This window comes from Macrobrachium nipponense, chromosome 2, assembly GCF_015104395.2.
Source record: "Macrobrachium nipponense isolate FS-2020 chromosome 2, ASM1510439v2, whole genome shotgun sequence".
NCBI classification, from domain to species: Eukaryota; Metazoa; Arthropoda; class Malacostraca; order Decapoda; family Palaemonidae; genus Macrobrachium; species Macrobrachium nipponense.
This window is the reverse complement of record NC_087201.1, coordinates 82482078-82496440: the sequence shown is the minus strand read 5'-3', so window position 1 is coordinate 82496440 and position 14363 is coordinate 82482078. Positions and strand designations below refer to the sequence as shown.

Sequence of the window (14363 nt, the reverse complement as noted above, 5' to 3'; positions counted from 1 at the left end):
AATAAAAGGGGTTACAGCTAGGGGCCTGAGGAACGCTGCATTAAACTCTCAAGGGACCACCGGGCGACTCACCTTCATAATGCATAGGCTCCTTATTCCTGAAGAAGGAGAGAGCCGGGAAGGTTTTGACTCCGTAGGACTTGGCCAACTTCTTGTCGGCCACTTTGACGAAGTGGACTCCGAATCTGTCCGTGTCATCGTCTATCGTTTCTAATTCGCTCAGAACTTTGTCGCAATCTTTACAGCTTCGCTTGTCTGGAAAAAGGAAGGAGACGATTAGGACACGTGGTAGAAGGAATATACTGAACAACTGCAGTTTTAATTTCAACAGATAGATTGCTGGTGGTAAACTGTGCGCGTAAACTTGTAAGTATATATACGTATATGATTTACATTAATAGGCACATGTGCTTTGTTATTCTTATACACACAAATAGGTAAAGTATAATCATGTATATACGCATAAAGAGGGTTTTATTCCACTAATATGAATACAATTTCCGCTAAAGATCATATACTGTACATAGTTGCCGTAATATATATGTAAATATGACAATGTCATTCATATTATATAAACTAATGGCAAGAGGTAGTTAGACCTAAGGCACAAAGCTATTCAGAAGTAAAAAAAAATTATTGGTATCGATCCTATAAGTTTCAACATTTCTTTAACACTTATAATTATTGGATGAATTATACACATTTTAGATGAAGTATTTATTAATTATATCTTGTTTAAAACTACCATTGAAAAGAACTTGAATTTTAAAAATCGTAAAATGATTTCCACGTCTAATATTGTATTCAGACCAGCCACTGGCAGGTGACAAAAAGATCTTCTTGTGAAGATTTTTGGAGTACTTGATGACACTACAAAGTTCTTTAGCTTTCCAGGGCTTCTGTTCCCTTGGTCATCAGAAATGTAAGTGAAGAATATTCTTGAGATTTTGTTGATATATACATCCTTACATTAACATTTAAGATAACATCTGAAAGTTTTTTTTCTCTAACCACTTTCAAAAGTGTCGATCCTGTCCAGGCTACAACAGGAATTTTTCCAACCACTGTGGGTATTGGGTTAATTAATGCTTCTTTTATAACTGTTTTCCGCATATTTTTAACAAATTTTTAAAGGATCAAATCATATAATATGACTTCCAACCTAACAATAAACTACTGTGTGACTTCCAACCTGACAATAAACAACTCTGTGGCTTCCAACCTCACAATAAACGACTCTGTGACTTCCAACCTCACAATAAAAGACTCTGTGACTTCTAACCTCACAATAAATGACTCTGTGACTTCCAACCTAACAATAAACGACTCTGTGACTTCCAACCTCACAATAAACGGCTCTGTGACTTCCAACCTCACAATAAACAACTCTGTGACTTCCAACCTCACAATAAAGACTCTGTGACTTCCAACCTAACAATAAACTTCCAACCTCACAATAAAGACTCTGTGCCTTCCAACCCCACAATAAACAACTCTGTGGCTTCCAACCTCACAATAAACGACTCTGTGGCTTCCAGCCTCACAACAAATGACTCTGTGACTTCCAACCAAACAATAAACTTCCAACCTCACAATAAACTCTGTGACTTCCAACCTAACAATAAACTTCCAACCTCACAATAAAGACTCAGTGACTTCCAACCTCTCAATAAACAACTCTGTGACTTCCAACCTAACAATAAACTTCCAACCTCACAATAAACTCTGTGACTTCCAACTTCTCAATAAACAACTCTGTGACTTCCAACCTAACAATAAACTTCCAACCTCACAATAAACTCTGTGACTTCCAACTTAACAATAAATGACTCCGTGGCTTCCAACCTCACAATAAACTTCCAACCTCACAATAAAGACTCGGAGACTTCAAACCTCACAATAAACAACTCTGTGACTTCCAACCTAAAAATAAATGACTCTGTGACTTCCAACCTCACAATAAAGACTCAGTGACTTCCAACCTCACAATAAACGACTCTGTGACTTCCAACCTCACAATAAACGACTCTGTGACTTCCAACCTCACAATAAACGACTCTGTGACTTCCAACCTCACAATAAACGACTCTGTTGCTTCCAACCTCGCAATAAAGTTCCAACCTCACAATAAAGACTCTGTGACTTCCAACCTCACAATAAACGACTCTGTGGCTTCCAACCTCACAATAAATGACTCTGTGGCTTCCAACCTCACAATAAACTTCCAACCTCACAATAAACAACTCTGTGACTTCCAACCTCACAATAAACGACTCTGTGGCTTCCAACCTCACAATAAACGACTCTGTGGCTTCCAACCTCACAATAAACGACTCTGTGACTTCCAACTTCACAATGAACTCTGTGACTTCCAATCTCACAATAAACGACTCTGTGGCTTCCAACCTCACAATAAACGACTCTGTGATTTCCAACCTAACAATAAACTTCCAACCTCACAATAAAGACTCTGTGACATCCAACCTCACAATAAATGACTGTGGCTTCCAACCTCAAAATAAAGACTCTGTGACTTCCAACCTAACAATAAATGACTCCATGGCTTCCAACCTCACAATAAAGTTCCAACCTCACAATAAAGACTCTGTGACTTCCAACCTCACAATAAACGACTCTGTGGCCCCTTTTCCCAAACCATCACAATAAACACCGATTCTGTGAACTTCCTAACCTCACAATGAACAAATCCCTGTGACTTCCAACCTCCAAAAAAACAAATTAAACGCAACTCTGTGCTTCCAACCTCACAATAAAACGACTACCTGTGACTTCCAAACCTAACAATAAAAACTTCCAACCTCCAACAATAAACACTCTGATGGACAATCCAAACCTCAACAATAAATGACCTGTGGCTTCCAACCTCAAAAATAAAGACTCTGTTGACTTCCAACCCTACCAATAAATGTACTCCGTGGCTTCCAACCTCAACAATAAAAGACCTCTGTGGACTTCCAACCTCATCCCCAATAAAACGGACTCTGTCTGGCTTTCCAACCTTCACAATAAATGACTCGTGGGTCTTACCAACCTCACAAACTAAACGTTGCCAACCTCACAATAAAACAACCTCTGGTGACTTCCAACCTCACAAAAATAAACGACTCTGGTGACTTCCAAATTCACAATGAACAAACTCTTTGTGAACTTCCCAACCTTCACAATAAAACTTTCCAACCTCACAAAAAAATAAACAATCTGTGACTTCCAACCTCCATCAACTAAACGACTCTGTGCTTCCAACTTCCAAAGTTTCACAATGAACCAAACTCTGTGACTTTCCAACCTCACAATAATAAACGGACTCTGTGGCCTTCCAACCTCACAATAACGGGACTCTGTGACTTCCAACCTCAAAACAATAAAAACGACTCTGACTTCCAACCTAACAATAAACTTCCAACCTCACAATAAAGACTCCTGTTGGACATCAAACCTCCTCACAATAAATGGACTGTGGCTTCCTCCAACCTCAAAATAAAGGACTCGTGGACTTCCAACCTAACAATAAAATGACTCTGGGTGGCTTTCCAAAAACCTCCAACAATAAAGACTCTGTGGACTTCCAAACCTCCACAATAAACGACTCTGTGGCTTTCCAACCTCACAATAAATGGAACCTCTGTGGACCTTCTAACCTCACAATAAACTTCCAACCTCACAATAAAACAACTCTTGTGACTTCCAACCTCACAATAAAGCAAGACCCTGGTGACTTTTCCAACTTCACAATGAAAACAACTCTTGGTGACTTCCAACCTCACAATAAACTTCCAACCTCAAATAAACACTCTGTGAAACCTTCCAACCTCACAATTAAACGATCTGTTGACTTCCCAACCTTCACAATGAAACAACTCTGTGACCTTCCCCTGACATAAACGACTTCCTGTGGCTTCCAACCTTCAACAATAAACGAACTCTGTGAACTTCCAACCTCACAATAAACGGACTCTGAACCTTCCACCCGAACAATAAATCTTCCAACCCTCACAATAAAGACTCTGTTACATACAACCCACAATAAATGACTGGTGGCTTCCAACCTCAAATAAAACTGAAAAACTGGTGACTTCCAACCTAACATAAGTGAATCTGTGTGGCCTTCCAACCTCACAATAAAGACTCATGTGACTTCCAACCTCACAATACAACGACCTTTGTGCTTCCAACCTCAACAATAAATGACTTCCTGTCCTTCCACCTCACAATAAAGTTCCAACCTCACAATAAAACAACTCTGTGACTTCCAACCTCCAACCAATAACCGACTCTGTGGCTTCCAACCTCAAACATAAACAACTCTGTACTTCCAACCTCACAATAACGACTCTGGGCTTCCAAACCTCAAAAACAATAAAGACTCTGTGACTTTCCAAACCATCAACAATAAACGACTCATAAAGAAAACGACTCTGAGACTTCCACTCTCCAATAAAGGACTTCCTGGGAACTTCCAATCCTCAACAATAAAGACTCTTGGTGCTTTCAACCTTCCAACCAATAAACGACTCTGTGCTTCCAACCTCACAAGCATGACTCTGTGGCTTTCCAACCTCACAATAAACTTCAACCTCACAATAAACAACTCTGTGAATGCCAACCTCACAATCGGCCTCTGGTGCTTCCAACCTCACAACTAAACAACTTCCTCGTGAACCTTCCAACCTCCCAATAAAACAACTCCCTGTGGCTTCCCCTCACAATTAAACCGAACCTCGGTGACTTTCCAACCAATCAAACATAACTCATCATAATAAACGACTCTGGGAAACTTCCACCTCTTCACAATAAAGACTCTGGGACTTCAACCTTCCAACATCAATAAAGACTGTGACTTCCAACCTCACAATAAACGACTCTGGTGGCTTCCAACCTCACAATAAACAACTCTGTTGCTTGCCAACCCACAAAACGACTCTGTGGCTTCCAACCTACAATAAAACGACTCTGTGGCTTCAAACCTCAACAATAGAACTTGCTCTGGTGACTTCCCAACGGCTCAAAATAAACGACTCTGTGGCTTCCAACCTCACAATAAGAGCTGTGTGACTTCCAAATCAGGCTTAAACACTCTCTGGATTTTCCAAACCTCATTAATAAACGAACTCTGTGAACTTCCAACCTCACAATAAGACCTTCATGGTGACTCCAACAATTCCAACCATAAAAACTCTGTGGCTTCCAACGCCTCACAATAAATGACTCTGTGGCTTTCCAACCTACACAATAAACGACTCTGTGGCTCCAACTTTCCAATAGATAAAGCCACTGCTGTGGCTTCCAACCTCAACAATTAAAAACGACTCATGTGGCTTCAACAGAGTCACTTGTAAACCTAACCTCTGTGACTTCCAACCTCAAAACAACAATAACGCTCGGCTCCAACTACACAATAAAGACTGTGTGACTTTCCACCGCTCCACAAGTAAATGACCTCATGAATAACGACTCTTGTGGACTTCCAACCTCATCAATAAAGACTTCTCTAGACTTCCACCTCAACAATAAACTGACTTCTGGTGACTTCCAACCATCCACAATAAAGTGGACTTCTGTGACTTCCAACGCTTCGAACAGAATAAATACGGCTCTGGATGGCCTTCTACCTCGCTAATAAACGGACTTCCTGTGAACCTTCAAACGCTCAACAATAAGACTCTGTGGCTTACCAACCTCCACAATCAAACCGACTCTTGGCTCCAACCTTCCAATAAAAACCGACTCTGTGACTTCCAATTCTCAAACAATAAGAGTTGTGACCTTCCACATGCCCAATAAAGGACTTTGTGAGACCCTGCGCAACCCTCACAATAAAGCGAAAACTCTGTGGCTCCAACTTCACAATAAACGAACTTCCTGTGGCTCCAATCCACCCCCCCTCAATAATAAACGAACTCTGTGAAACTTCCAACCTCACAATAAAATGTGGCCTTCCAACCCTCAAACAATAAAGGTGAAGATCTTGTGGTTTTCCAACCTCATTAAAAACGACTCTGAAAGAACAACCTCACAATAAGACCCTTTGACTCCAACCTCAGCAAAAAGACTCTGTGGCTTCCAACCTCACAATAATAGAACTCTGTGCTTACCACAACCTCAACAATAAACAACTCTGTGGCTTCCAAACCTCATAGAATCAAACGACTCTCGGTGGCTCCACCCTCACCAATAAAACGACTCTGTGGCTTCCAACCTCACAATAAAGATTGTCGACTGCTCCACCTCACAAATACGATGCTGTGGCTTCCAAACCTCGCAATAAACGATATGTGGCTTCAACCTCACAATTATGACTGGTTGGCTGTCCAAACCGTCTATAATAAACGGCATCTATGATTCCAACCTCACAAATAAAGACTCTGTGGCTTCCAAACCTCACAATAAACGACTCCTGTGGCTTCCAACCTCACAATAAACGACTCTGTGGCTTCCACTCACAATAAGACTCTGTCACTTCCAACCTCACAATAAACGACTCTGTGCTTCCAAACCTCACATAAAGATCTGTGACTTCCAACCTCAAATAAACGACTCTGTTGCCTTCCAACGTCAACAAATAACGATCTCTGTGACTTCAACCTCACAATAAAGACTCTGTGGCTTCAAACTTCACAAAAAACTTCCAACCTAACAATAAATGACTCTGTGGGCTTCACAACCTCACACTGAAACTTTCACCTCAACAATAAAGACTCTGTGACTTCCAACCATCACAATAAACGACTCTGTGGCTTCCAACCTCACAAATACACGACTCTCGTGACTTCCAACCTCGCAAATAAACGTTCAACCTCACAATAAAGACATCTGTGACTTTCCAAACTCACAATAACGACTCTGTGGCTTACAACCTCAACAATAAAGCGCTCTGAGACGTCGAACTCACAATAAACGACTCTGTGGTTCCAGCGCGCAAAACAAATATCATGGCTCCAAACCCTCATAATAAACACTGTGACTCCAACTCACAATAAATGATCTGTGACTTCCAACCTCACAATACAATCAAGCCCTGTACTTCCAACTCCACAAAATAACGACTCTGTGGCTTCCACCTCACAATAAATGACTCTGTCACTTCCAACTCCAATAACGACTCTGTGAACTTTCAACCTAACAATAGACTTGACTTCCAACCTCACAATAAATTACTCCTGTGCCTTCCAAACCTCAACAAATATGACTCTGTGACTTCCAAACCTCAGCATAAACGACTCTGTTGGACTTCCAACCTCACAATAAACGACTCTGTGGTTCCAACCTCACAATAAACGACTCTGTGCTTCCAACCTCACAATAAAGACTCTGTAACTTCCAACCTCACAATAAACGACTCTGTGACTTCCAACCTCACAATCAAGACTCTGTGGCTTCCAACCTCACAATAAAGACTCTGTGACTTCCAACTCACAATAAACACTCTAGTGGCTCCAACCTCACAATTAAATTTACACTGTGACTTCCAACCTCACAATAAGACTCTGTGCTTCAACCTCACAATAACTTCCAAACTAACAATAAAATGAGCTCTGTGGCTTTCCAACCTACAATAAACTTCCAACCTAAACAATAAAACGACTCTATGGCTTTCACTCACAGTAAACTTCTAAACCTCACAATGAGACTCTGTGATTTCCAACTGCACAATAAAGACTCTGTGGCTTCCAACCTTAACAATACACGACACTGTGACATTCAAACGTCAAGTAAAGACTACCTGTGACTTCCAACCTCAAAATAAACGACTCTGGTGGTTTCCAACCTCATAATAAACGGCTCTGTGACTTCCAGGCCTCACAATAAACGACTCGGTGGCTTCCAACCTCCAAAATAAACAACTCTGTGGTTTTAAACCCCAACAATTAACGACTCTTGACTTTCCACCTCAACAATAAATGAATCTGTGACTTCCAACCTCAATAAACAACTCTGGGTGAAACTTCCACCTCAAAATAAATGACTCTGTGACTTCCAACCTCACAATAAACGACTCTGTGACTTCCAACCTCACAATGAAACGACTCTGTGATTTCCAACCTTCCAACCAATAAAATGACTCTGGGGCTTCCACCTCAACAATAAATGACTCGGCTTCCAACCTCAACCCAATAAAAGCTGTGGCTTCCAACCTTCCAATAATAAACGGACTCGGTGGCTTCCACCTCAACAAATAAACCGAACCTGTGGCTTCCAACCTCAACCAATAAATGCTCTGTGATTTCCACCTCACAATAAACGCTTCCTTGTGGCTTCCCAACCTCACCAATAAAGACTGGTTGACTTCCAACATCACAATTAAAAGTCCTCTGATTTCCAACCTCCAATAAATAAACCGACTCTGTGACTTCCCAACCTCACAATAAAGACCTGCTGACTTCCACATCAACAAATAAAGACTCGGTGCTTCCAACCTCACAATAAATGATCTTGGCTTCCCAACCTCAAATAAAAGACTCTGTGGCTTTCCAACCTCATAATAAACGACTCTGTGGCTTCCAACCTCACAATAAACGATCTGTGGCTTCCAACCTCACTGTAAACTACTTCTGTGACTTCCAACCTAACAACAAACGACTCCTGTGGCTTCCAACCTCACAATAAAGACGGTGGACCTTTCAACCTCACAATAAACACCCTTCATAAAAACGACTCTGTGACTTTCCAACCTCACAATAAAGACTCTCTGACTTCCCACCTCACAATTAAAAGACTCTGTGGACTTCCAATCACAATAAATGACTCTGTGACTTCCAAACCTCAACAAATATACGACTCTGGGGTTCCCTAATCCTCGCAATTAACCCGGAACTCTGTGACTTCCAACCTCACCAATAAAGGACTCTGTGGTTCCAACCCCACAATTAAACGGACTCTGGGTGGCCCAACCTATAAATAAACCGACCTTTGACTTCCAATCTCACAATAAAGATTGTGATTTCCAACATCACAATAAAAGACTGTGATTCCAACCTCACAATAAACGACTCTGTGGTTCCAACCTTCACAATAAAACGACTCGTGGCTTCCAACCTCATAAATAAAACGACTCTGTGAACTTCCAACCTCAACAATTAAACAACTCCTTGTGGCTTCCAACACCTCACAAATAAAAAGAGTCCTGTGGTTTCCAAACTCTTAAAAACGACTCTGAAGAATTCCAACCTCACAATAAAGCCCTTTGACTTCCAACCTCACAATAAAGACTCTGTGGCTTCCAACCTCACAATAAATGACTCTGTGGCTTCCAACCTCACAATAAACAACTCGGTGGCTATTCCAACCTCATAATAAAAGGACTTCCTTGGCTTCCAACCTCCAAAATGACTCTGGGCCTTCCAAACCTCACAATAAAGATTGTTGACTTCCCCCACAATATACGACTGTTGGCTTCCAACCTGGCAATAAACGACGCCTTGTGGGTTCCAACCTCACAAATAAAGCTGTGGGCTTTCCAACCTCATAATAAACGGCTCTATGACTTCCAACCTAACAAAAAGACTCTTGGTGGCTTTCCAACCTCACAAATAAACGACTCGTGGCTTTCCACCTCAAAAAATCGAACTCTGGGCTTCCCAACCTCCAATAATAAGACCTGTCACTTCCAATCAACAAATAAAAACTCTGTGGCTTCCCAACCTCACAATAAAGACTCTGTGACTTCCAACCTCACAATAAACGCTTCTGTTGCTTCCAACTTACAATTAAACCGACTCTGTACTTCCAACCTCAACCAATAAAGACTTTGTGCTTTCCAACTTCACAATAAACTTCCAACCTAACAATAAATGACTCTGTTGGCTTCCAACGCCTCAACAATAAACTTTCAACCTCACAATAAAGACTCTGTGACTTCCAACCTCACAATAAACGACTCTGTGGCTTCCAACCTCACAATACACGACTCTGTGACTTCCAACCTCCCAATAAACTTCCAACCTCACAATAAAGACTCTGTGACTTCCAACCTCACAATAAACGACTTTGGGGGTTCCAAACCTACAATTAAAGCGGCTCTGAGAACTTCCAACCTCACAATAAACGAATCCTGTGGGCTTCCAAACCTTCAAAAAACAAAGACCTCAGGTGGCTTCCAACCTCATAATAAACAACTGTGACTTCCAACCTCACAATAAATGAATCTGTGACTTCCAACCTCACAATAAACAACCCTGTGACTTCCAACCTCACAATATAACGACTTGTGCGGCTTTCCCTCACAATTAAAGACCTCTGTCACTTCCAACCTTACAATAAACAACTCTGTGACTTTCAACCTCACAATAAATGACTCTGTGACTTCCAACCTCACAATAAATGACTCTGTGCCTTCCAACCTCACAATAAATGACTCTGTGACTTCCAACCTCTCAATAAACAACTCTGTGGCTTCGTACCTCACAATAAATGACTCTGTGACTTCCAAACACACAATAAAGACTCTGTGACTTCCAACCTCACAATAAACGACTCTGTGGCTTCCAACCTCACAATAAAGACTCTGTGACTTCCAACCTCACAATAAACGACTCTGTGACTTCCAACCTCACAATAAAGACTCTGTGGCTTCCAACCTCACAATAAAGACTCTGTGACTTCCAACCTCACAATAAACGACTCTGTGGCTTCCAACCTCACAATAAATTACTCTGTGACTTCCAACCTCACAATAAAGACTCTGTGGCTTCCAACCTCACAATAAACTTCCAACCTAACAATAAATGACTCTGTGGCTTCCAACCTCACAATAAACTTCCAACCTAACAATAAATGACTCTATGGCTTTCAACCTCACAATAAACTTCTAACCTCACAATGAAGACTCTGTGATTTCCAACCTCACAATAAAGACTCTGTGGCTTCCAACCTCACAATACACGACACTGTGACTTCCAAACTCACAGTAAAGACTCTGTGACTTCCAACCTCACAATAAACGACTCTGTGACTTCCAACCTCACAATAAAATGACTCTGTGGTTTTCAACCTCAACAATAAACGACTCTGTGACTTCCAACCTCAAAATAAATACTCTGTGACTTCCAACCTCACAATAAATGGACTCTGGTGACTTCCAACCTCACAATAACGACTCTGTGACTCCAACCTCACAATAAATGACTCTGTGACTTCCAACCTCACAATAAACGACTCTGTGACTTCCAACCTCACAATAAATGACTCTGTGACTTCCAACCTCACAATAAACGACTCTGTGGCTTCCAACCTCACAATAAACGACTCTGTGACTTCCAACATCACAATAAACGACATCATAATAAACGACTCTGTGACTTCCAACCTCACAATAAAGACTCTGTGACTTCCAACCTCACAATAAACGACTCTGTGACTTCCAACCTCACAATAAATGACTCTGTGACTTCCAACCTCACAATAAATGACTCTGTGACTTCCAACCTCAAAATCATGCAAAAACTGACTCTGTACTTCCAACCTCACAATAAATGACTCTGTGACTTCCAACCTCACAATAAACGACTCTGTGACTTCCAACCTCACAATAAACGACTCTGTGGCTTCCAACCTCACAATAAACGACTCTGTGGCTTCCAACCTCACAATAAACGACTCTGTGACTTCCAACCTCACAATAAACGACTCTGTGACTTCCAACCTCACAATAAAACGACTCTGGGGCTTCAGACCTCGCAATAAACGACTCTGTGGCTTCCAACCTCACAATAAACGACTCTGTGACTTCCAACCTCGCAATAAACGACTCTGTGACTTCCAACCTCACAATAAATGACTCTGTGACTTCCAACCTCACAATAAACGACTCTGTGGCTTCCAACCTCACAATAAACGACTCTGTGACTTCCAACCTCACAATAAACGACTCTGTGACTTCCAACCTCACAATAAACGACTCTGTGACTTCCAACCTCATAATAAACGACTCTGTGGCTTCCAACCTCACAATAAACGACTCTGTGGCTTCCAACCTCACAATAAACGACTCTGTGACTTCCAACCTAATAAACGACTGAAATATTCTTGTCATTAGTTTTAATAACACTCCTATATTGTGAGAGAAGTTTGCTAAATTCCTGCCTGTGCCTCCGACATCATAAAAGTTACGTCTCATATTTCACAAAAGGAAAACTTTTGTACACAAACAATTGTTCATAAAAGATCAAAACAACAGAGAATACTCTTAGTCACTCTTCTTCTTCTCTTTGGTGAATGGAAGACAAATCCGACTGCCTCCGAGACCTCAATGTTTCTTCATCATCGCAATTCATCGTCCACGACGGTCGCTGTTGCGACTCCATTTTATGACTAGCATAATGTAAATTAACTGTTCGTTTATACTCTCCATTAATCTAGTGTCCTTTGAGCTAGTCATCTCATTCTCATCGCCACGTACAAAAGAAAAACAAATAAACAGAAGACGTAGAGTATGTCCCTAAAGTAGATGTGTGGCTACAGCAAATAAAACTTTAACATTGTTTCTTTCTATTTACCTCTCTCTCTCTCTCTCTCTTCCTCTCTCTCTCTCTCTCTCTCTCTCTCTCTCTCTACTTATATATATATATATATATATATATATATATATATTTTATATATATATATATATATGTGTGTGTGTGTGTGTGTGTGTGTGTGTGTGTGTGTGTGTGTGTGTTATATATATTAAATATATATATATATATATATATATATATATATATATATATATATATATATATATATATATATACATATACTGTGCCTCGAAAATGTGTTGATACAACCTTTTATTTTTTCTGCTACTTAGTGACATATAAGCATATGTATGTGTGTGTAACAGATATATATATATATATATATATATATATATAATATATATATATATATATATATATATATATATACAAGCAATTACCGAAGAGCAATGCCCTTTGAATATATTTTCCAGGTAAGTAATCATCTTCGTTATTATTATTAGTATTAATATCAATCCTAATAACTGTCGTTATTTTAATAAGCAAGATAGGCTGAAGTCCGATCCCTTCACAGTTATGGACGGGTTTTCATATACAACAGCATGCGCTGGTTGCAAGTATTCCCAAAGTAATCCCGTGATTCAGCCCCACGGCATCTCCAGCTTTCTCTCTCCTTCTTTCACCCAGTAGTTCTCGTCCAAGTGCTTCGTTATCTATAGCCTTCATGGTTCCTTCCTCCCCGCCCCCCCCCCCCCCCCCCCCCTCCTCCCCCCCCCCCCCCCTGGCAATATGTTTTGTGTATAATATTGCCAGGAATTACATACACATACTGATATCAGTTGCCCGTAGTATGAATGCATGCACAATTTTGTAAGAGCAATGCCAACTGACTTTATTCATCATATTTTTTCTGTCTTGACAACAACAACAATAATAATAATAAACAACACACTAAGAAAGTACATAGAAAAACTGCAAACCATGACAGTATTAAATCCTGACTGCGTAAATGAAAAATTCTCTTTGCTTTAATGTTACACTTACATTTGTGATTTTGACAACCCCATTCTTTAATTTGATGTTACATGTATTACAATGGCTATACCTGGAAGTTGGTTATATTGCAAAAGCTGGATTTACATAATGGATGCTTGACAGTGGCTGTATTTCCACCTTGAACGCATCAGAACGACGGCAACGTTATGCAGAATGTTTTACAAAAGTTTTAAATGCTGGTAATAAGTCCCAAATTTTGATGATTACGTTTTAAATGAGTGCAGTTGGAGGTTATACGTTTTACCGAAGCTAGAAGAAGACTGTTATACTACGGTGACCATGAGGGGATATTATGTTACTTTACTTTAATTACAATTACCTGAAACGGCTATCTCACTTTCTAACAAACAACACTTTCATTGCAACATTTTATGTCTATGATTGCAAATTTCCAAACGTCTTCCTCAAAAACATTAGATTTGTGATCACATTTTGCCTTCATCAGGTTCAACCCCGTGGAAGGTTTCGCTATATTCATTACCCTCATCTGCATGGCCGGAAATCTTCGAATATATTTTTGCAATAACAAAGATCCACCGCGGCAATGGGACTTCGTCAATCTACTCGTCGATCTCCTCCCAACCCCCCAAAAATGTCTTTACTTCACTAGTCAAATAATAAATGATGACTTAAACACAATGCTCTTATTGAGGAACGAGAATGCTGAAATCAAGATTTTACCATTAGAGTTCATAATTGAACTAAGTTATGAGAATGAGCAAAGGAGATCGAAAAGCATTGTGAAGTGTATCAATAAATCGTATGAAGTGTGGTTATTGCAATCCTGTGAGTACACTCACTATAGCTGAGAACTTCAGTGCCGTTTAAACTAGT

At 40.3% G+C, this 14363-nt stretch overlaps 1 protein-coding gene across 11 annotated transcripts in view; it reads right to left on the bottom strand.

Annotated features, from left to right (window-relative positions):
• Window positions 1-14363, bottom strand: part of LOC135220720 (uncharacterized) — a 153783-nt gene that overhangs the window by 90468 nt on the left and 48952 nt on the right. For all 11 annotated transcript variants that reach the window (XM_064258141.1, XM_064258139.1, XM_064258140.1 and 8 more), the window contains exon 2: window positions 73-255. In XM_064258141.1, the coding sequence (XP_064114211.1) occupies window positions 73-255 (183 nt within the window). The remainder of the gene's footprint in view (window positions 1-72; window positions 256-14363) is intronic.